This window comes from Tamandua tetradactyla, chromosome 5 (assembly GCF_023851605.1).
Source record: "Tamandua tetradactyla isolate mTamTet1 chromosome 5, mTamTet1.pri, whole genome shotgun sequence".
NCBI classification, from domain to species: domain Eukaryota; kingdom Metazoa; phylum Chordata; class Mammalia; order Pilosa; family Myrmecophagidae; genus Tamandua; species Tamandua tetradactyla.
In genome coordinates, this window is record NC_135331.1 from 97,010,230 (window position 1) to 97,035,291 (window position 25,062).

General features: G+C 36.5%; 1 protein-coding gene across 6 annotated transcripts in view; it reads right to left on the reverse strand.

Moving 5' to 3' along the window:
• The window catches only part of KIF6 (kinesin family member 6), a 454,503-nt gene that overhangs the window by 277,064 nt on the left and 152,377 nt on the right, over positions 1-25,062 (reverse strand). For all 6 annotated transcript variants that reach the window (XM_077161705.1, XM_077161703.1, XM_077161701.1 and 3 more), the window contains 2 exons: positions 21,166-21,295; positions 6,914-7,120 (listed from right to left, as the gene is read on the reverse strand). In XM_077161705.1, coding sequence (XP_077017820.1) covers positions 6,914-7,120; positions 21,166-21,295 — 337 coding nt within the window. The remainder of the gene's footprint in view (positions 1-6,913; positions 7,121-21,165; positions 21,296-25,062) is intronic.

A 25,062-nucleotide genomic window follows, 5' to 3' on the forward strand; every position in this document is an offset into this window, starting at 1 on the left:
GAAAAATACAAGCGACCTGATCAAAACTACTCATGCCCCATCATCAAATTCCCCTTAAACTGTGCCTTTCCTCCTATTTCTCTCCTACTCTAAGAACAGCACTCCATCCTCTCCCTTTTCTGCTCTCACCTACTTTTCTCCTACAGCTACCTCTCTCTCTTCTGAATTAATTTCTCTCCTCATCTGGACCATTCCTATCTGCATGCCCACTATAACACTAAAACGACTCTTGTCCAGGTCATCAGCAATTTCCATTTTGCCAAAAGCATTCATAGCCATCATACTAGACTTCTGAGTTGAGTAAGCATTTAACACAAACTCTCATTTCTTCCTTTGGGAAAAGCTTCATTTACTTGGTAATTAGGGCACCATGCTTTCCTGGTTTACATCTTCCTTCAAAAATTAGTTCTTTTTTAATGGCTCCTTTCCTTCTTCCCAAGTTAAAAAATTTTAGAGTGCTCCATGGCTCAGTCCTTGACCCTCTTCTCCTTATCTATACCCTCTTCCAACCTAATTCCTGGCTTTAAACACCATCTATAACTTGAAGTCTCAGCAATTAATATTATTCACCTCAACCTCTTGCCTGAGCTACTATCTTCCTAGCAACTGGTACATCTTCATCTGGATATCTACTCTTGATTTTCTCTTCTCTCTACCCCCCAAACCTGACTCTTTCCCAGGATTTTCCTACCCTTAATAATGGCATCATTCATCTAGTTGCTCAGGCCAAAAACCTAAGCATCATTCTTGATTTCTTCCTGCCTCCAATCCATTAACAGGTTGATTTATTATGTTTACCTACAAAACATACTCAGAATTGGACCACTTCTTACGACCTCTTCTGTGACCACTCCAGTCCAAGCCATCATGATCTCTGCCTTGGACAACTGCACAAGGCTTTCAGTCTTCCTTCTTCTACTTTTGCCCTCCCCTGGTCTATTCTCCACATAGCAACCAGAGGAATCTTTGTAAAATATGTTATACCAAGTAACTACCCTGCTTACAGCCTTCCACTAGCTTCCTAACATACCTAGTTTAATAATCGAACTCCTGTGTAATCACTCCCCTGTCTATTTGAGCTGATCCCCTGCTGTGTTCCCCTTGCCCACGTTGGCCCTCTTACTATTGCTCCAACAAGCCAAGTTTGCCCCACATCATAACCTTTGAACTTGTTCCTTCTGCATGGGATGCTCTTGCTCCAGATTTTTTTTTGTGCAGTTTCCTGCTTCTCATCGCTTAAATCTTGGCTCAAATTTTATCTCCTCTTAGGGGCTTTCCTTGAATACCCTATCACAGATAACACAGGTATCATCTGTTTGTAACTTTTTCTTCTAGTACTTATCAATATTTGAAGTTATATTTATTTACTTGTGTGTTGTCTTCTTCCCCATTAGAATTTCTGCTCCTAAAGGCCAGGGACTCATTCTTTCTTATTCTTAGGTATATCCCTACTGCATACCTAGCACTAAGTATGTGTTGCAGAAACTAAGTTGTCTAACTCTGCTGTTTTGACAACTGTCATTCTAATTTGACTTCCTATATTATAAAGGCTGGAAAGCCAATATCTACACCATCTACTCTCTCTTGCAACTGATATTTTGCATGAGACCTGGCTGCTACCAAACAGACAAACTTGTGTGGTATTCGGAGGCAAGCAGAAAGAAGAGGTGGCTATATGGAAGGAAATTAAATTTGTGGGAAAGTATCATGTCATAGGCAACAGGTCTTCTGAAGTTTCTGGGATCCAGGACTTAATGTCCTAACTGCCAAGTGGGAATAACATGAGTGTTTTGCTAGAGCATTTCAGTGATGTGGTTAGATGTGAACTCTAATTGATTGCTCCTGAGTGAGTGGCATCTGAGCCCAGTTTTCTGACCTTTCTTGAGATTCTTTAAGCTTAAAAAATTAGCTAGAGTAGATTTTCCAGTTTGCAATTAAGAAATCTGATTAATATAATATATGTGCCACAAATATATGAATGATCAGATTAATTAGTTTCAAGTTGAAGTCAGCGAAGGTTGCTTAAAGGGAATGAAATTTGGGGGAATCAAATTTCAATGTAATTGGTGAGGAAGTGGGCAGTATGGCAGACACACATCTGAGTGGCAAGGTGGTAGCACAGGATACTGAGCAGAGATCCAGGCCCTGATACCAAGAGTAAAATGAAATCTCTGAAACAGGAGAAATAGGCCCAAGTACCAAATACCAGATCAAACAGGGATTAATCTAAAGATGTGCAGAGATGGTGCATTTATTGTCTATGAATCACCAGTTAAGTGCCTAACAACACTGTAAATGCTCTGGGGTTCATTTCATGTTTTTTTCCTTGATCTAGGAAACAATATTGATGTCTATTCTATTCAACAGCTTTATTGACAACTTAGATGTCAAAAAGGAGAACATGTTTAGTAACTTTTTAGTTTATATTAAACTAAATGGCACATTAGTTAACTTGCTTTTGGTTGTGAATACAGAAAATGTAACCCAACTGGCTTCAACCATAGGGAAATTTATTGGCTCATATAACTGAAACAGGAAGGGCTTTAGGTTAGAAATGATCCAACAGCTCAATGCTACCACCAAGGACTAGTTTTTATTCATATCTCTGCTTTACCTCCCATGTGGTAGAAGTCTGGTTCTCTTTACTGTCACGGAATAGCTGCCAAAAGCTCTGATGTTACATAATTCTTTATTCACAACTCAGGTGAGAGAGGACTTTTCTTCCCTAATCATTAAATAAAAGTCCTGCACTTTACTAGGGACCACTTGGCCATGGACCCACCCGTGAACCAATCACAGTAGCCAGGAGAAAGACATGCACCAACTGGCTTAGATTAATGGGAACATGCCACTGGAGGTGGAGGGGCTCCAGATGGGCAGTCCACATGACTGCCACCCACTGGATGTTGGGAGGCAAACTCAATGTCCTCTCTAAAGAGGGCTCTAAAATTGTTAAGGAATTAAAATTCAAAATGTGCAATATGGATTAGAAAATACAGTTTTACAAAATGGAAGAAATGAAGATGTACATGATAAAAGAAAGAATCCAGGATTTGGCGTCAGAATCTAGCTTCCTCATATGTATGATCTGAAATTGCTTAAATTTATTAGTCTCAGTTCCCCTACCTGTGAAAGGATTAGAATGCCGGCCTATCTTACAGAAATGTTTTAAAGGTCAAGAAAGATCATTTCTGGGTAATTTTTAGTAAAACAAAAAGTACTCAGTGTTGTGGAGTAGTGTTCATGCTGTGTTCTTTAGGACCCCTTGGGAGACTTGCTACAGTCATTTCATATAAGCCTAGACCTTGGTCGTTTCTTCAGAAGAGGACCTGCACAGGTGACTTAGCAGCTCTAAGGTATGATCCAGGGGGTATTAGGGAAATCATAACAAGCCTAATCTAATAGGAGCAATACAAATCTTCAGAGTGACAGAAATGGTTGGTATTAGGGAGAGAGGCAGAAATAGATTACATTTTTGGGGGCTGCTCTGTAACCTCTAAATTGAGCAGGAAACAAATTATCTTCTGAATGGCACAGGGCAAGGTAGTCATAAGATCTGGCTTTATAAAATATTTACTTTCATTCTGGATTTCTTGTATAGATAGAATGACAAATGTTCCCAAAGGCATTCTTTAAGTGATAGAGAGTAGAACATCACAGTACGCTAAATAATATCTCTAAGTACCTAGAAACTGGAATGAGTAATTCAGTTTATTATTAATGAATTGAAGAGATTTTCTTTTAAAGAGTTCAGAAGGGTATGGGAAATTATCCTCAGAAAACTGACAATGATTTGAAGGGGTTACAACCAGCACTGGCACCATTAGCTTTTCTCCTGCACACAACAGTCAGTATTAGCCAAGTAGAAACAAACTCTGAAAAAGCCCCACATGTGTTGGATAACTGCTGAAAGCAGCCCCGTTTCTGATTCCTGTAGAGGTAGAGCAAACACTCTCTGTTCCCAGTGGTTTCTCACTTGTGTTTGGGTTGATAGAGATCATGGGTCACACAGGGGCATTCAGTGAGGTTTACAGTTTAAAGCAAGTATGCGCTTTCCCCTTTTTTTTTCTCCCATGGACTCTATTTCTAAGGCCAAGATATACCCTGTTATTGTGGCTTAAAATGTTTTTGAGGAAACTTTTTGGAAAAAGTACTGCATACACAGGGAGAATTCCAAAACCAACATTATTATGGCAAACAGAAAGTTATTTACTTATGAGCACAATAAGGTGCATTCAACTCAGAAAGGCTGCACCCTGCTAGCAGGTGTGAGGTCTCAAAATTATGGCCAGAAAGGCAATTACAATTCTGCAAGAGAGTTCTATAACCAGTTTGGGCTAATTAATGTAAGATGGGTTGCCAGTCTATTTCCCGTTTCATCTCCATTTTATATATTGAAACTGAAACAGAGAGGATATAATTAATTACCAACACTTTTAAGTATTTACATTAGAGCAGTTATCTTATCGAATTGTAAGTATTTGCTTATATGCTTTGCTCTTTCATTGGGTAACATGATAGCCACCGGCTATTTCTCAGTCATACCTTCAACCCATTGCCTAACAGCTCACAGCACCCAAAGGACATTCAATAATGATTTGTTGAATGAATGAACAAATGAAACTTGTTAAACTACATTGCATCACACTCCCAGTATCATTAGCTTTATTAAGATAAAGTACTATATAAACAGGATTTAATTATAAAAGTCTTCTATTCTATTATTCTATTACTTACAGACTCTTCTTATTCTGATTTCTGTGTACTCACTGGTTCTCTTCTATCCACCCCTTGCTTTCTAGCAGTTACTCCTAGACTTCCTCAACCCACATGCCCATGTCCGCATCCTGCAGTTTTTCCAAACTTATGTTTCTTTCACTTCAGATAATCTCCTCTCCTCCTCTCTCCATTCCTTTATGCTGTAACCTTAGTCCTTCTTGTGGAAGTTCTTATTTATCATTGTAAATGTTATCAGCTCATGCAGTGGATGAGTCTAAAATAAATAGATTACATTCAGAGAGCCAAGGATCGGTGACCTGTGGATGACTTTGAGATTCTGAGTAGACTGATGTCCCTGGACTGGCACTAAGGGCTGAGGTGCTCAGCGTTAGTACCAGGTTTAAGCCACACAGTTCCCACTGCCTGACATGCTCCAACCCCCACTCCCTGCCTGGCTCACTCCTTTGCTTTAATATGATGCCCTCAGAAAAACTTCCCTTAACTCTTGCCACTCACATTAAGTCAATGCCCCTACTACAAGCTCTCCTTACTCCTTTTCCTTTCTCTTCATTAGTTCTCACCTGGATTGTAGCTACATACTTAATTTTACCTATTTAATGCATATCTCCTTGCACAGGACCACCACACCTCTAAGGCAAAGACTGTTTCTATTTTGTTCATCCCTGGGTTGCCAGTAACTCACACTGTCCTGGGCACATTATAGGTCCTTATAAATAGTTTTGAAATAAATAAGTTACACAGAAAATCAGATGCCTCGCAGCCACCAAGCATACTTGCATGAGGCTCTTACAAGAATTGTGAAGAGGAGAAATGTGGGGAGAAGAAAAGTTTTGGCGACACGTAGCAGCTCACAAAGGTTGTGTAGAATGAAGATAGAAAGGGTAAGGGCAGAACACTTCTTTTGAGTCATTATAATTGGTCGGAATCTGATTCAACTGATGAACATAGTTTGGTATGAACAGATGGCCATAGTGGGAATTAAAATAGTGCTACCATGTGAATAAAGCACTTTGAATATAGTCCATTACGTTTTCATATCAATGTTCTACGGGCATCCTATTAAGTAAAAGCTCTGTGAAGTATAAGTGTGTAACAATTGACCAAGAAAATGCTCAGGTATGCTGACTCTTGTCAGAAACACTTTACTGACCTGAGTGCCATCATGCCTTAATCACTTGGTGCTGCATTGCTGCGATTCATGGGGTCAGAGCCTAATTGTGCACACCTTGTTCAGATAGGGCTCCCTGGGTTTTTTTTCAATCAGATTTTCAGCCTACTCAACCCTTACAAAGCATTGAACCTCAGGACAGTATCAGTCTCTAAAGGGTTCATTCAGCAGTTAAAACAGGCTTTTTGTTTCTCAAATATTTCAGCCTTCAACATTCATGAACAAGGCCTTCTACCTCACCAATATACTCTGCATTTTCCCACTCCAGGTTTTGATCCTGTCTCTCCCTCTTTTTTTTTTTAGAATTTAGAAATGGTTGCCATCTTTAACATTCACTTTAACTCACTTATAATCACAGAGCTGAAATCATCTAATTCAACTGAAAAATCATCTAATTCAGTCCATTCATTTTAGAGATAAGGGCTGTTCTTTTCTAGAGACTTTTTTACTAAATCCAGATGAGCTATCTCTACTCTTAGAATTAAATTCTGAAATTTAAAATAGAGCATGAAATAGGGTGAATTGTAGTCAAGTTGGAGTGGGAAGAAGAAGCTATAGAGGCAAAGAGAATCACTGCAGAACCAAAATTACCAACTAGATGAACTCATCCAAAGCTGAAAAAATACTGGTCATCTTAAAATTTTGTTCCCATGCTAATCTACTAGCCTGAAAAACTAGGCCACAGGAAGTCATTTATTACCTATATTCACACTACTACTACTTTTATAATACAAACAATAAGGCATTGTGAAAAAAAGCATATAGATTTTGGACCCAAGCAAAACCAGATGCAAATCCTCACCCCATCACTAGCTGGGTAACTTTGGGAATTAACTGAGCCTGAGTATCAAACCTATAAAATAGGGGTAATAACTAATATCTACAATGTAGGGCTGTTGTGAGGTTTAATGAAATGGTGTATGTGTAACTCAATTTGAAGTCCTGATGCATAATATGCATTCAACAAATGACAGCTATCGTTACATTCCACTCTGACCATGTTACCTGTTCTAAGTAATGCAGTGACAGGTTGATGTACTTGGCCTCTGTTAAGAGCTGTCCCCCTACTCCAGTCTTTGCAACTCGCTCTGAGCCAGCCAGGTCAACCAAATGGAGTTTGGCATGTCGGACAGTAGCAGATCCTGGTTCCTTGCTTGATAAGTGAATAGTGAAAATGCAGTGGGAACGGGTTGAAGCTTGGTTCATAGGAGTCTATAAAAGAGAAATTGCAAACAAAAATAATTTGAACAACTAGAGTTTTTGAAGAATGCCAAGAGATTTAAAATGTATATTTTTAATGATAAGACATTTTCCATGAAGCCAACTGTGATAGTTAGATTCAGTTGTCAACTTGGCCAGGTGAACGTGCTCAGTTCTGTTGCTGTGGACATGAGCCAATGGTAAGTGAACCTCATCTGTTGCTGATTACATCTGCAGTTGGCTAGGAGGCGTGCCTGCTGCAATGAATGAAGTTTGAGTTAATTGGCTGGTGTTTAAATGAGAGAGCTCAATGTAGCACAGCCCAAGCAGCTTGGCATACCTCATCTCAGCACTCGCAGCTCAGCCCAGCCCAGGCCTTTGGAGATGCAGAAAGGAATCACCCCAGGGAAAGTTGTTGGATCCAGAGGCCTGGAGAGAAGGCCAGCAGAGACCATCCTGTGCCTTCCCACATAAGAAAGAACCTCAGTGGAGAGCTAGCTGCCTTTCCTCTGAAGAACTAACTAAATAAATCCCCTTTTATTAAAAGCCAATCTGTTTCTGGTGTGTTGCATTCCAGCAGCTAGCAAACTAGAATACCAACACTGTCAAGTGGAGCAAAATACTTGTAGCTAAGAACCTGAAAATAAGTTATTTCCAACATACTACATTTTGAATGAATGAATGATAACAGATGTGAATGGGTTGATTCAGAAGGTTAGAAAAGAGTTCTAATGAGGTTAAGTTTGAGTCTCCTTACCAATATGATAACTTTATTTCATTACATGACTACAATTCATAACCTTAACTAGGAGTACCCATACTGAAAATTTTAATGTTAAACTCAAGAGAAAATAGGTGAGGATGTATATGTAAAGAGAGTATCATAACTCATACCATAATTGTAAAACAACCCAAAGACAAGTATAGCAACCATCTCTGCTACCACTCTAACATTGAACTAGGAGGTTCTAGCCAATGTACTCAACAAGAAAAAGAGCTATAAGAAATAATGATAGGATGAGATTAAAATTATGCACAGAAAATATGGTGTTCTACATAGAATATCCAACAGCATCTTCAAACTGTTAAGAACTTATAAAGTTCAGCAAGGTTGCTGAATGCAAGATCAACATGCACAATCAATGAAGTTCTAATAATTCAGCAACAACTAATCAGAAAATATTATTCATAATGGTTACAATGGGTATGAGATGACAAAGTATCAATCTTATAAAAAATGGGCAATGCATGGGAAAAATAAAGAGACAATACTAAGAGACACAAAAAGAGAACCTGAATAAATGAAGTGATATATGAATATACCACTTCAGGAATGGGAAAACTGAAAAATAACTTATAAATTCAATGCAATTGAAATAAAATGCCACAGCATTTGTTTATGGAACATGGCAAACAAAATGATTTTAAAAATCATATGGAAGGGCAAATATTCAAGTATAGCAGAAAGCAATTCTGTGAAAGGACAAGGAAGGACAACTTGCTCACCATATATCAAGGTATGTAAAAAATCGACCACAGTTAAAATGGCGTGGTATTGGTGCAGGAACAGTTAGATCAGTGAAAGAGGCTGTGCTCTTTTAGCAACTCTGTATAAGGCATAGGTGGCATTATGTCAGTGGAGAAAGGATGGACTAATTAATAAATGGTACTGGAATAACTGGTTATCCATCTTGAAAAAATAAATTTAGATTTCTTTCCCATACCATACACACACACATAAATTCCAGAATGGATTAAAGACTTATGGGCAAAATAACACTTTAACACTAATACAAGAAAATGTAGAAGCCTATCAATCAATCCAAGGGAGTAAGGGATTTTTTTTTTTTTACATTTTACATAACATATAAAACACACACATGAAAGAATGATTTAAAATATTTGCTCAAATAATTCAAAATTTAAAAAAAACTTCTATGTGATAAAATTTACCACAAAGAAAGTTAAAAGGCTGAGAGAAGATATTTGCAATACATATGTCTGACAAAAGATAAATATTTGAAATAAAGAACTCTCAAAAATCAATAGGAAAAAGAAAACATTCAGGAAAAAAAATGGACAAATGACACTAATAGGTCACAAAAAAAGAACACTGAAAATAGTTAATAAATATTTGAAAAAATTGCTCAAACTTACAGTCAGGACTACATAAGTTAGTACTATTACAATAAACTATTTTGCATCCATCAGACTGACCAAAATTTAAAATAATAAAGTCTAACTAAAAAGTGTTGGTGACGATATAGGGAAATGGGAACCTTCATATACTGATGTTGGGAACATAATTGTTAAAATCTTTTTTGAAAGCAATTTTACAATATCTGGTAGATAACAACAGACTACTGGGTGTATTTCCTAGAGAGAAATCTGGGAGGTATACTGGTATATCTATCTATCTATCTATCTATCTATCTATCTATCTATCTATCTATCTATCTATCTATCTATCTATCTATCTATCTATGTATATCTATATATGCATAGCTATAATTATATCTATCTATCTATATATACAGAGAGAGAGAGAGATTCAGTGATTGACTGCAACATTGTTTGGGATAGCAAGAAACTGGTGTAAGATGTACAACTAAGCTGACTCTGTGGTAGAATGATTCAAACAATGGGATACCATATAAAGAATTCAAACAATGTAGTACTATAGAAAAAGTACTACAGAAAGTTAAAACGAAGCAAATTTTGTATAGATAGCAATGGATAGAGTTCTAAAATAGAATGCTGAAGATAAACAAGAATGATATTAACACTATGATAGAATTTACATAATTAAAAAGCAATGTTATCTATTGCTCATGGAGCTACAAATTATGTCATTAAAAGTATAAAAATATGGACTTAAAGGATACAGCAAATTAATGGGAGTGATGACATTGTGAGGGGTGGAGGTTAAAGGGCCTTGGTAGGCAAACAAGGGAACTTCAACTTTATCTTTAATATTTTAACTATTTTATTTCTTTTTTAAAATGAGAAGGAAATTCTAGATGTCAAAAACATGTTATATTATTCCCTGTACTTTTATTATGTTTTAATTTTTTTAAAGGAAGAAACCTGACTTAAATTGCATGTTCTATGGATGATGAGTTAGCAGTATCACCCTCATCCTCTCAAACAATGAAAAACTAATATTACCATGCATGGTCATATTAGTAAATGTGTTCAGATCCCCACCTATGCAGAATAAGATTTTACCCAATAATTTCAATATGAATACATAAAGTAAGCAGGCAGAATGACATATTTGGATGGAGTTTCAACCAGAAATTGTTTCTGTAAATTCTTAAAATACACCATAGTTGATTTATACCAACAGCAAAATACATAAATGTCAAAATACTGCCACCGTTTTGGTGATGAAGATTTACCTAGTGAGTTAAATGGGCCGAAATTTTGACCCATTATTTGTTGCCACAATAACTATACCCAAACCTAGCCAGTGTGTGATTTTGCATGCTAAAATGGATCAGCAAATAACTGCATGTAAAACCACAAACTCAAATTTAGAAACTAAGTTGAAGTTGAGGTGTTTTGGAAGTCACTGAAACTTATTTGCAGAACTTAAACATGGGTTTCATCTCACTGTTATATTCACACAACAATAAATCCTACAGTACTGTAATGAAAGTCAAATTGGCAATTGATATAAAGGAATAACATAGAGACTCTCCAACAGCTGTCTTTAGCTTCTAAACTGATATACAGAAATTACAAAAAAATGTGGAACATTAACAAATATTGGAGGAGTGGATCCATTTCAAAGGAATGTGAGATTTATAGCAAATTAAATTGTATTTCTGGAATCTATAATTAAAATGCAGTAATATACTATAATAACCCATGCCTACAGTTTTCTAACGCCCCATAAATATTTTCTGCATGAAGTAGTAGCAGTGTCCTCTTAGCTAAAATTTTCTTAAACCTCAGAGGATATTCCTTCTGTGTAGCAGTGTGATTGGATGTGCTGGTGTCTGCTCTGTGTTTATTTAAGGATGTCTTTATGTCCCATAGGCATGCCCCTATGTTTGTCCTTTTAAAGGTAAAATAGTATTAAAACATTTCTGAAACTGCCTAAGAACAGATGGCACCATTTAGGCAGAAATTCATTTAAATTTAAGTGCATATTTTAAACAAAGGACTGTGCCTTTGGAAATAGTCTAGTGATGATTAATCATCCACAGGCAGATAGTTTTCACGTTTCATATCAGCTAATGTAGACAGCTCTTGCTAGGCAATTTGGAGACTACAAGGAAAATAAAACATGGATCTTAACCTCATGGAACCATGGAACTTATAATCTAGCTCAAGAGCTGAAACTTGGCACCTGAAATGAGAGGGAACAATGAGAAAGAGGCAAGATGGGTGGTAAAGAAAGTGAGCATCCTAATCCTCTAGGTGATAATCTAAAATGCTAACCATGCCCTCATTCTGGAAACCCTCCCCCCACCTCACCAATCCTCCTGGTTTCTAGAGCCCCAATTCCTCTGGTCCTTTCCCTCCCTAACTGCTCCACATCATTTTCCTCTCCTGGACACTTTTTTTTCCATTTCCTAAAAACAGGTGGGCCCTAAGCTATGGTCATCATATTTCTTCCCCTAGGAAAGCTCGTCTTTTATACTCTCATCCTCGTGGGCCAGGCTCTGTATTGACATTTAAAAAAGAACAAACCCATAAACTTAGAATTTGATACCAGATCACTTTAAGTCCTGGTTCTATCATTTACTAGTATTGAAACTTTACACAAATATACATGAAGTAAATTCTGTTTTTCAATTTTTATAACTCTATCAGAAAAGTGAATGAGGTTAACTTAAGGTGAATCAATGCTGACCCTTTTCTAATTGCTTACTGACCATTATTTAACAATCTTTTATCAGTTTCTTTTTCTAGGAGTTATAATAATAAACATTAACTTGTCATTTTCCAAATATATTTTACCCTTTTGGAAAATTAAGAATAGAAGCTTTTATTTTATGGGGTGAAAGTTTAAAAACCCAAGTTCGCTGGATCCCTTACAGGTTTTGTCATATCTTTAGCCTGTGGTCAGTGAAAATTAGTTTTCTTCTTTCCCATTCCCAGCATAGAAAACTCATACTTCTCACTGATAGCCCATCTAAAAGGTTACCTTCTTCACAAAGATTCTATACTTTTAGGCTATGAGCTCCTTGAAGTTGGGGACTGTGTCTTATTCATCATGGTAAAGCACAGTGGGATGCAAAAATATTTGTTGTCTTGCTCATTTATAGTTTTATGAAATTTCTATGATATCTCCATAAGTTTCAAAACTCTTCAAATAATTCTGAGACTACATCTGAAAACTCTTTTAAGCCCCTGGAATGTAATTCATTTTCAGTCCAGAAAATTAGAACTATTTTAAACAGCTAGATTGACTAAAATCTCTACCTATCTTGGGCTTCGATTATTTTTTATGCTGATTCCAAAGCTCTTAACCACTATCCCTACATCTTCTACTACCATTTCTCTTGCCTAGAATGTCTTCTTGCTGAAGTATAGCACTTCCTTTCTCCTAAAATAAGCCTATTCAAAATTCTTTGAACTAATCCCAATTGGCATTAGCCATTGCATTCAGATAGGACAGTTAGTATTTCCGCATACAGTAGAAAAGCATTAAAATGGAAACCCAATCCCTGGAAGAATTCTAAAGGTAGATTATTCCAAATGGATTTTTAAATGTTCATTTTTTTTTTTAAAATGATGTCACTGTAATGAACAATTTGCTATACTAGGCAGTGAAGGGTGATGGCATGATTCATCAGGCCACAGATAAGCATTTGGTGGCCAGCCCATTTTGTGTGGTATAAACAGAGGGGTGTAGATTGTAAAAAGTGACTCAAAACCACCCATCAGACAGTAGTAGCTTCACAATGTCCATATGGATGGAGTTTGGAGCAGCAATGCATTTGTGAAGGTGGTACTTGAGGCTGCTTTTGTAGACCACTTTATATAATATAGAGGTAAGTCAAGAAAATGTCAAATGCCCATATTGAAGAATGGAGGCTAGTGCTAAAGCCTCTTCTTCTATAGCCCTTGAAGCCACTTACTGACACTAGCATGGCTACCACTCTCAGAAGCTACTTTGCTTGATAAAAAAATTCTCAAATTTCATTAAACAAGATTAATTTTAAAAGAGTAGGAGATACTCTTAGGTTGAAAGCTGAAATTTGTAAAGAATCAGTACAAGAAGAAACTGGTAACATTGACCACATTTCAAAAGGGCTGTTTTATCATCTTCCCCTCTTGTTCTGCAGATGTACAACAGCCAGTCCTCATTCTTTATGATTTGTGGCGCATACTTTTACTGGCAGATCAACAGAGATTCTCTGTAAATTAAAATCTTTGCTTATTTTTCATTATTTCATGATGGTGATGATGATGATGATGATGTGTGTGTGTGTGTATGTATGTGTGCGTGTGTGTCCATTTTCAAGATGGAAATCTTTTATTTTGGGTACAAGAATCAATAATTGAAATATGGTCTTTGCTTTTACATATCATAGTACTTTTTGTATCATGAGGATTTGTCCTACCTCTAGTTTAACTCAGATGTTTTCAAACACTTCAAAGTGATGACTTCAATGATTCTCACCTCTTTATATTATACTAAAAGTTTTCTAGGATCTTTTGAAAGTGTCTTTATTTCTTCCCATATCATATTACTTATATTACAATCCACTCTTGTATGCCTTTTTTCTTCCTAGTCACTTTGCTAATTTGGAGCAAAATAGTTCAATAAGAAATTTCACTAATCTAGAATAGGCCAGGTAAAGAAAACTCTCTAAAATGGAAGAAGAAATTACAATGTATATGCCTGTGATTCTTCAAAGCAAACCAAATAAAGAGCAACAATAACAGAGGACCCAGATTTTTATTTTTATTTTATTTCTCCCTGTTTGCTAATACTTTCTAACCAGATATCCTAATTATCTTTTCCTCTGCTCATTTGCTCTGTATGAATTGAAGGCTAAAAATACTAGCCTCCATGTGTTTTATTTTTTTTAATTTTTTTATTTTTTTATTAACGGAAAGAAAAAAAAAGAAATTAACACAACATTTAGAAATCATACCATTCTACATATGCACTCAGTAATTCTTAACATCATCACATAGATGCATGATCATTGTTTCTTAGTACATTTGCATCGGTTTAGAGGAACTAGCAACACAACAGAAAAAGATATAAAATGTTAATATAAAGAAAAGAAATAAAAGTAGTAGTAATAGTAAAAAACAACAACAACAAACAAACCAACAAGCAAACAAAAACAAAAAAAACCCTATAGCTCAGATGCAGCTTCATTCAGTATTTTAACATGATTACTTTACAATTAGGTATTATTGTGCTGTCCATTTTTGAGTTTTTGTATCTAGTCCTGTTGCACAGTCTGTATCCCTTCAGCTTCAATTACCCATTGTCTTACCCTGTTTCTAACTCCTGCTGAACTCTGTTACCAATGACATATTTCAAGTTTATTCTCGAATGTCCGTTCACAACAGTGGGACCATACAGTATTTGTCCTTTAGTTTTTGGCTGGATTCACTCAGCATAATATTCTCTAGGTCCATCCCTGTTATTACATGGTTCATAAGTTTATCTTGTCTTAAAGCTGCATAATATTCCATCGTATGTATATACCACAGTTTGTTTAGCCACTCTTCTGTTGATGGAGATTTTGGCTGTTTCCATCTCTTTGCAATTGTAAATAACGCTGCTATAAACATTGGTGTGCAAATGTCCGTTTGTGTCTTTGCCCTTAAGTCCTTTGAGTAGATACCTAGCAATGGTATTGCTGGGTCGTATGGCAATTCTATATTCAGCTTTTTGAGGAACCGCCAAACTGCCTTCCACAGTGGTTGCACCCTTTGACATTCCCACCAACAGTGAATAAGTGTGCCTCTTTCTCCGCATCCTCTCCAGCACTTGTCATTTTCTGTTTTGTTGATAATGGCCATTCTGGTGGGTGTGAGATGATATCTCATTGTGGTTTTGATTTGCATTTCTCTAATGGCCAGGGACATTGAGCATCTCTTCATGTGCCTCTTGGCCATCCGTTTTTCTTCTTCTGGTAGGTGTCTGTTTAAGTCTTTTTCCCATTTTGTAATTGGGTTGGCTGTCTTTTTGTTGTTGAGTTGAATAATCTCTTTATAAATTCTGGATACTAGACCTTTATCTGATATGTCATTTCCAAATATTGTCTCCCATTGTGTAGGCTGTCTTTCTACTTTCTTGATGAAGTTCTCTGATGCACAAAAGTGTTTAATTTTGAGGAGCTCCCATTTATTTATTTCCTTCTTCAGTGTTCTTGCTTTAGGTTTAAGGTCCATAAAACCACCTCCAGTTGTGAGATCCATAAGATATCTCCCAACATTTTCCTCTAACTGTTTTATGGTCTTAGACCTAATGTTTAGATCTTTGATCCATTTTGAGTTAACTTTTGTATAGGGTGTGAGAGATGGGTCTTCTTTCATTCTTTTGCATATGGATATCCAGTTCTCTAGGCACCATTTATTGAAGAGACTGTTCTGTCCCAGGTGAGTTGGCTTGACTGCCTTATCAAAGATCAAATGTCCATAGATGAGAGGGTCTATATCTGAGCACTCTATTCGATTCCATTGGTCGATATATCTATCTTTATGCCAATACCATGCTGTTTTGACCACTGTGGCTTCATAATATGCCTTAAAGTCAGGCAGCGCGAGACCTCCAGCTTCGTTTTTTTTCCTCAAGATGTTTTTAGCAATTCGGGGCACCCTGCCCTTCCAGATAAATTTGCTTATTGGTTTTTCTATTTCTGAAAAATAAGTTGTTGGGATTTTGATTGGTATTGCATTGAATCTGTAAATCAATTTAGGTAGGATTGACATCTTAACTATATTTAGTCTTCCAATCCATGAACACGGTATGCCCTTCCATCTATTTAGGTCTTCTGTGATTTCTTTTAACAGTTTTTTGTAGTTTTCTTTATATAGGTTTTTTGTCTCTTTGGTTAAATTTATTCCTAGGTATTTTATTCTTTTAGTTGTGATTGTAAATGGGATTCGTTTCTTGATTTCTGCCTCAGCTTGTTCATTACTAGTGTATAGAAAAGCTACAGATTTTTTAATGTTGATCTTGTAGCCTGCTACTTTGCTGTACTCATTTATTAGCTCTAGTAATTTTGTTGTGGATTTTTCTGGGTTTTCTACATATAGTATCATATCGTCTGCAAATAGTGATAGTTTTACTTCTTCCTTTCCAGTTTTGATGCCTTGTATTTCTTTTTCTTGCCTAATTGCTCTGGCTAGAACTTCCAACACAATGTTGAATAATAGTGGTGATAGTGGACATCCTTGTCTTGTTCCTGATCTTAGGGGGAAAGTTTTCAATTTTTCCCCATTGAGGATGATATTAGCTGTGGGTTTTTCATATATTCCCTCTATCATTTTAAGGAAGTTCCCTTGTATTCCTATCTTTTGAAGTGTTTTCAGCAGGAAAGGATGTTGAATCTTGTCAAATGCCTTCTCTGCATCAATTGAGATGATCATGTGATTTTTCTGCTTTGATTTGTTGATATTCCATGTGTTTTAATATTGTAAATTGTCTTGAACATTTTGGAAAATAGGTGACATACATCATTAATGTACGCATTGTTTTCTTATTTAAAAAGCTTTGCTTCATTTGAATTTTGTGAAGGAATAATGAGTTTATAATTTTGTAAAAAATGATACATATGTATTTGTCAAGATAAATCAGGTATGTTCTGTGGTAACAACGCCCTAATCTCAGAGTTTTAAAATTAAAAAGGTTCTTTCTCGCTCATATTATTTGTCCAATGCAAGTTGATGGTGGCTCTGCTCCACATAATTGTCACTCAGATGATGATGATGATGGAGGCCCCACCATCTTATGATGCCACCAACTCAACATGAAGCTTCAGAGTTTGCCACAAAATACCAATTGTTAAATTGAGCTCATCTCTAATCTGATGATGACCATCTCTTTCCATGCCCAGGCTAAAATGGTAGCAAGAGAGGAGAGTGGGCATCAAAATTCAACTCAAAATAGCAAAATGCTTTCTAATTAGAATGATCCATCAGTCAGTTCCTGCATTTCTAGTCATGACACCAAAAGCAGAAACCTTAAAAAAAGAATGATTTGACTATATAAAAAAAATCCCCCCAAAGAAACTAAAATAAAAATTTTTAAATAGGGAAAATATTTGCTAAATACATTACAAAGACAAAAAGTTATTTTTTTAATGTTCATTCATTCAGTATTTATTTATGGAGCATCTACTACATATAAAGCTCTGTTTCTAGGTACTGTGGATACAGGTGAACAACACAAAATCTCAGTACTCATGAAGTCAACTAATCAACCAAACTTCCCCTAATACATCAGGCAAAAAAACTAAATGGTTAGTAATAATACACAAAATTTGGCACTCAAAAATGCAAATTAAAAACAAGTTTGGTTTTTTTTTTCCCTATCAAAATTGGCAGAATTTAAAAGTTCTGCACTATTGGCAAGAGTGCAGGACCTAGATTTGCTTGTAAACTTTTCTGAGAATGGGTTTCAATCATCTTTCTTAATGGTAAACTCCAACCTACCACCAACTTTAGCCTGGGTACATGTAAATGATAAAATGCAGATTCCTGGGTTCAGCTGCAGAGATTCTGAATCCATCAATGAAAATGGTATCTATGAAATGTATCTCTTGATTACCACAGGACATCTAATGCAGGTTCCTCTAAAGCAGGACATAGTGTTCTAGATAACGGGTAAAGCTGAGCCCTCCCAGTAGGGAACAAATACTCCAGCTATGGAACTGTATAGGGTCTGACAATCAAATACAGAGTGGATTGTTCAACTCAATTTGATTAATTGATAGAAATATTTTCAACTACAAGAAAAAAAAGTATCAAATCATGCTTGCTTCTAGTAGGCTTTGATACTGAGTTGAACACAGTTCAGCCTTTACAGTATTTATCCTTTTTGGCCCAGCAATTCCTTTTTTCAAAAAAAAATACCCTAATTCAGAATACTTTTGGGATTACAGGAATCATTTAAGAGTTCTGAATAAATAGGAAGAGGATGAAGCTACTCTTACTATCTTTTCCTTAAAATGCTGGCTATGGGTAAAAGACCTGAAAGGAAAGAGCACTTCACTTTGTGTCCCACATATTCAGACTTTGTTTTGCAAATGTTTTCTTGTTAACATGGCAACTTCTGAATTTCCCTTTGTATAAATGGGAAATTGGGAACTTCACTTAAAAAAAAAACAGAAAAAAGATGAGTGTGTTCTTTTTATCCTGGTAAACTCGTTCTGTGCTGACAAATTGCATTCTGACAGTTAGGTTGTAATCTGAAGCATGCTCTTTTATTATTATGCTCTGAATAATAAAGTATTCCTAGGATTGACAGTTACTCTTCATTTATAGTTTCATGCATTTGCTTTCATTGAATTCAAGTGCTAAACGAAAGTGCTAAGTAATTGCTATACTTAAAAAAATTCAGAAATATATTCCCACTTGAAAAATTTGACACATGTCAATATGATTATTGTACTTATGAAGTATGGTGTAAGGAAAGAATCTAAGCTTCCAAATCAGTCAGACTTGAGGCTGAATGCTGGCTCTGCCATTTACTAATTGAGTGATTTTGGGCAAGCAGTCCATGTCTTTGAGCCTCAGTTTCCACCTATAAAATGAGAATTAGAGTGGGTGCAAGGGTAGTTCAGTGGTAGAATTCTTGCCTGCCACACGGGAGAACCTAACCCATGTACTTCCCAAAAATAAACAAGTAAATAAAAGAAAGAAAAAACAAACAAAAATTCAACAAATGTTGCTGCAATAATGGGACACTCACATGGAAAAAGAATGAAATGTGACCCCCGCCATACAGCATACAAACAAAAAAAAAAGAGAAAGAGAATTAGTAGATATAAAATGTCTACTACCACAATGCCACCCAAGTCAGACAGGTTCTTGGTGTAACGAGGTAGCTATTAGAACCAAAGAAAAAATAAAAATACTCACAGAAGCATTTAAAAGTTCTTAGGCATGGCTTAAAAGAATTTGGGATTCATATATAAAAAATGAATAAATAAAATAATGCACAACCAGTAATATTAGAACTGGATCTCTTGAGGTTTCACTACATATGGTACTATTAATAGACATTCACTGGTATGTAGTAAGAAAAAAACAAAAGGAATTTTCTAAGGTGGTAAAACATGACTTATGTAAGATTGCATAATTGCACAAAGGAAGTTTAAGTTCCTCAAAATGTTACAAAACTACAGTCTGAAAATATACAGTCAGCTAAAGTTAAACTTTCAAAGAGCAAATAGGCGAGCTTTTAATATAATTGAGGTCACAGTGAAACAGGACTAGGAGCCCTCCATTACCCAATCAGAATGAGGGATTATAATTGGTGAGGATGAGCCTATACTTTTCCAAGGATGATTCACCTCTGGAGGAAGATTAGCACTGAGGCAGGGATAGCTTCACCTACTTGGTTTCCAACAGCATTTATGTATATATCTCTTCTCTTTTTCACATTCCATTGATGAGCAGCACCAAACTATACCCTGTATCTTTTGGCTTGTTGCTTATTAAACTGTGTATGGAAGAATTAGATTTAATGAGACCTGCTAAATCTGTAGTTATTCTACTCTTTAATTCTTAATCTGTGTTCATTCTTTAATCTTCAACTACTATGACAAATAAGAGTATTGCGGATGGCTGCCTAGGCAAAATATTGAGGCATCAAGCACAAATGCAAAAAATTGTAAAGCAAAACAAGATATTCTTAATTAAAACTGCAGACTTTTTTAGAATGGAAATAACAACTTAAGAATCCTTAAGTCCATATTATATTGACACAAAAGCTCAATCTATTATGTAAAATAATCAATCTATTGAAAAAAAATTCCCATGTACAAGCTGGTAAACACATAAACACACATACACGTACACACAAACCCTAAGAGACCAACACAATAACAGATGCCAATGTTAGGCTTTTACTATCTGAATTTGGTTTCTACTTATCTACCTTGAGTCTAAGGCAGTGCATTCCAGAGGGTGGAAATGGGACAGTAAAAATGGTCATTTGATGGAATTTTCTCAGACAACTTCCTGTTCCAGTTTACTACTCTCATCTACTGCTTATTGTCAGAGATCAGGTAAAACATGGAACTCGGGGAGCATTTTAAAAAAGAAAAGTATCTGCGAAAAAAGTGAACTGTTCACTTGGGGAGATGTTCCTATACTACTATTATCACATCATCCCTCTCACCCCAGTGAAGCTATCTGAGAGATTCATGACTCTCCATTTCCACTTTATGACTGGTGGAAGTTTGGGTCCCTAACCAAGCAGGGTCAATCATGGTCCCTGCCTACAGTTGCCAGATAAAATACAGTGCACACTTATACTAGAATTCAGGTAAACAACAAATAATTGTATGTCCCCAAAATTGTACTGAAACATATTTATACTAAATAACATGTTTCCCTCTGATCTGCCCATAATAGCTGCAAATGCCTAGAGAACTTTCCGTCTTTCATTCATTGTTCAAAATGCTTTATAAATATTAAGCGACTTAATGCATGAAAATGTATGGATATGCAAACATGTCATTATACGACTGATTTCAGGTTAGGAAGAACAAACTGTCCATTTTAAAATTTCAAATATTATGCAAAACTTGATATAATTAATACATTTAACAAATTGTCATTCATTAGCTGAATACCAATTAATATAAAAATGAAAAATGAAAGGTGGACAACTTAGTAAAGTAGAAGGAGCAATGGGTAAAGAGTCCATAGGTTTAGATTTTAGTTCCTGCTCATTAACTAGCTGAGTGACCTTGGGAACATCTCCTTACTTCTCTGGATTTGGGTTTCCTTTTCTGTAATATAGGATTTGGATGTGATTATTTTAAAGGTCATTTCTCCCTCTAAAATTCTATTATTTCTTATAATATGGAAAAACAGCTTGCAGAGAAAGTTTTTTTTACCTCTGCAATCATTCTATTAGTGTCTCCTAAGAAAAGCAGATTCAGAGCTTCTTCCTCCGTGGTTGCCAGATGAAGAGACAGGTTTTTCAGGTGAATGTTCTGATCAGGGTCCTCCAATATTGTCACTTTCCTAGGGATATGGGGAGCAAGAAAAGCAAGGTACTATTGAGAATGAAAAGAGCTTGAAGTCCTCACTACAGGTTTATTTTTTAAAGCTGCATAGTATGACATCTTGAACTTATAAAATCAAATAATAAACAAGATACCAGACAGCACTGGATTAGTACCAAACACTGACATTCCCTCAAGAGTACTATCAAAAAACTTTGGGGCTGAAAATTACATTACATGCTCCTGATTTTAAACTACCTCTCTGAATAATCATCAGATCACTAAATTGTCTTAGAGTGCGTTCATACTGAATTAAAAATGCAAATAGATAATAGCCTTCTATATCAGGAAATTAGATGATATCATTCTTTGGCATAATTCAGTTCTGTTCTAGTTTGCTAGCTGCCACAAAGTAACACACCAGAGATGGATTGGCTTTCAATATAAGGGGATTTATTTAGTTAATGTATAGTTCTTCAGAGGAAAGGCAGCTAACTTTTAACTGAGGTTCTTTCTTACGTGGGAAGGCACAGGGTGATCTCTGCTGGCCTTCTCTCTAGGTCGCTGGGGTCCAACAACTTTCCCTGGGGTGATTCCTTTCTGAATCTACAAAGGCCTGGGCTGAGCTGCAAGTGCTGAGATGAGGTATGCTGAGTTGCTTGGGCTGTGCTGTCCTGACCTCTCTCATTTAAGCACCAGCCAATTAAATCAAACATCATTCACTGCACGCCTCCTATCTGACTGCAGATGTAATCAGCAACAGGTGAGGTTCACATGCCATTGGCTCATGTCCACAGCAACAGAACTAGGCACGTTCACCTGGCCAAGGTGACACCTGAATCTAACTACCACAGTTTCTTACATAGGTAATGCGTTAATTCTTCTAGTCTTTCCCCTTTGTTCAATTTCAGATCACTTCCAATTTATATGACATTTCAAACTGGTTATCTTATCAATAAATTAAGCCTGATGAAAATAGGGGCATCCATCATCCATCTCTGAGTTTCTTAATTGTTTAGTTTCCATATCAAAGTGAGTAAAAAAATCTTGAGAAGGCTAATAATAAAGTTTTAGTTTGTCATTATTATTTGTATGCCTATCAAATCTATTTTTTTTGTTGTTTTCAAAGGAGAAAGAGTTTATTACTAGGCATGAAGCAGGAGATCAGATGGCTTATCAGTCCCCAAAATCTGTCTCCCTAAAGTGCAGTAATTTTGAGTTTTATACTATTAAAAGATGGGCAACAGTGCCTGTTCATGCAAAAAAAAAACACCCAAAAACCAAAAAACCAAAAAAACAGATGGGCATGTTTTAGGGTAATGAGTACAATGGCTCCAGATTATGCACTTAGAGGTGATTTAATTATTGAGCATGTGCAGATTGATTACATGCTTAGTCTCAGAATGTATGTACAAAAGTGGCAGCCTTCATATAATGACGGGCATGACTTTAATATTATAATGAGGTATAGGTGATTTACAGGTTAAATTCTGAGCTACTGCACATATCAGGTGGGCCCAGTTTGGTTAGGTCCAGCTTTGGTTATCTAGATAATTTTTAACTTGGGATGGGCTAGTTCTGGGTTGACCCAAGACTCTTCATTAATAAACATTAGAGGTTGTCTTCGGTGATCACAAAACTCCAAAGTGAAAAAAAAAAAAAAAACCAGATAAAATGGGTACAAATGAGGATTAGTCACAAGGTTTTTACAATCACAAAGTATGCTGGTTTGAAATTATGTACCCCCAGAAAAGCCATGTTCTTCTAATCCAATCCTATGGGTGCAGACCTACTGTGGGTAGAACCTCTTGATTGAGTTGTTTCCATGGAGATCTAACCCACCCAATGTGCTGGTTTGAAAATATTATGTACCCAAGAAAAGCCATGTTTTAATCCTGATTCAATCTTGTGGAAGAAGCAGTTTTTTTTTAATCCTGACTCAACATTGTAGATGAAACATTTGACTAGATTATCTCTACAGCGATGTGGCATGCCCAATTGTGGGTGTGACGTTTTGATTAGATGGAGATGTGACTCCACCCATTTCAGGTGAGTCTTGATTAGTTTACTAGAGTCTTCAAAAGGGGAAACATTTTGGAGAAACTCAGAAACAACAGAGCTGACAGAAATTTCAGAGGAGAGCTGACACAGATGCTGACAGGTGGCGAACAGAGACACCGATGTTTGGAGATGCTTTAAGCCCTGCAGACATCGCCATAAGATGTTAATCAAACCAGAACCTGGAGAGAGGCAAGGGAAGCCAAGAAATGAAAGCCAGCCCCAGAGAAGCAATGTGAGGAAACCCCACAGGAACAGAGACTGAAAGCATGGAGCCCAGGAGCAAGGGACCAGCAGATGCCAGCCATGTGACTACCCAGCTGACAGAGGTGTTCTAGACCTATTGATCTTCCTTGAATTAAGACATCTTCCTTTGGATACCTTAGTTTGGACATTTTTATAGGCTTAGAACTGTAAACTTGTAGCATATTAAATTTCCTTTATAAGCTAAATTCTGGTAGCTTGTTAATGAAAACAAATGGGTACAAGTGAAGGTTAGTCACAAGGTTTTTACAGTCACAAGGTGTAAAGGTTTGAAACTGTGATGTAACCCCAGAAAAGCCATGTTCTTCTAATCCAATCTTGTGGGTGCAGACCTATTGTGCATGTAACATTCTTGATTGGGTTGTTTCCATGGAGATGTGACCCATCCAATTCAAGGCAGGTCTTAATCCTTTTACTGGAGTCCTTTAAAGAGCTGACACAGCGCTGAGAGAGTTCAGATGCTTGGAGATAGACAGAAGTTCAGAGAGGAGGCCTCTGAAACCAGGAAGTGAAAACAATGAAATCCAGGAGCAAAGGGCCTGCAGATGTCGCCATGTGCCTTCCCATGTGACAGAGAAGCCCTGGATGTAATCAGCCTTTCTTGAATGAAGGTATGCTCTTGTTGATGCTTAATTTGGACATTTTCATGGCCTTAGAACTGTACATTTGTAACTTAATAAATCCCCTTTGTAAAAGCCAATCCATTTCTGGTATATTGTATTCCAGCAGCTTTAGGGAACTGAAACACAAGGGCATAAAATATGCACTGTACAATCATTATCAGAGATCAAAGCATTGGATCACAATTCAAAGATTTCAGGTATTTCCCTCTAACTACTCCAATATACCAGGAGGTAAAAAGAAATATCTATATAATGATTCAGCATCTGTAATCATCCCTTAAATTCTAATTTCTTGGTTATAACTCCTTCCTCTCATTTAATATTTATCTCTCAATCTTGAGGGATATCTGGTGGTGACTCTTTTAATTTTTTCATGCTGAAAAAAGGGGCACCAACATTATGGGCCAGAGGATGAAACTGGTTGTTGTCCTTGGAGAAAACATTACTTCTGTGTTTCAGAGCTTATCTGGCACAGAAACAATATGGAGGCTATAAGTCTCTGAAAAATAAACTTAATAAGTAAAATTTTTATGGAGCCCAGGGTATCTTTTAGGGTTTCCAGGAATAGTGTTGGTTGGGGCTTGCCACACTGTGGCAGTTTGCAATATCTGGCTGAAACTTGAACAAGAGTAATCTCTAAAATGACCTCTCAACTCAATTTGAAATCTCTTAGCCAAAATTCTATTTCTTTCCCTTCTTCTGGCCAACCAATTCCATGATGCCAGGGCCAGGCTCATCCCTGGGAGTCATGTCTCATCTTGTCAGAGCCAGGCTTATCCTTGAGAGTCATGTCCCAGGTTTCCAGGGAAATTTATACCCCTGGAAATCATGTCCCACACAG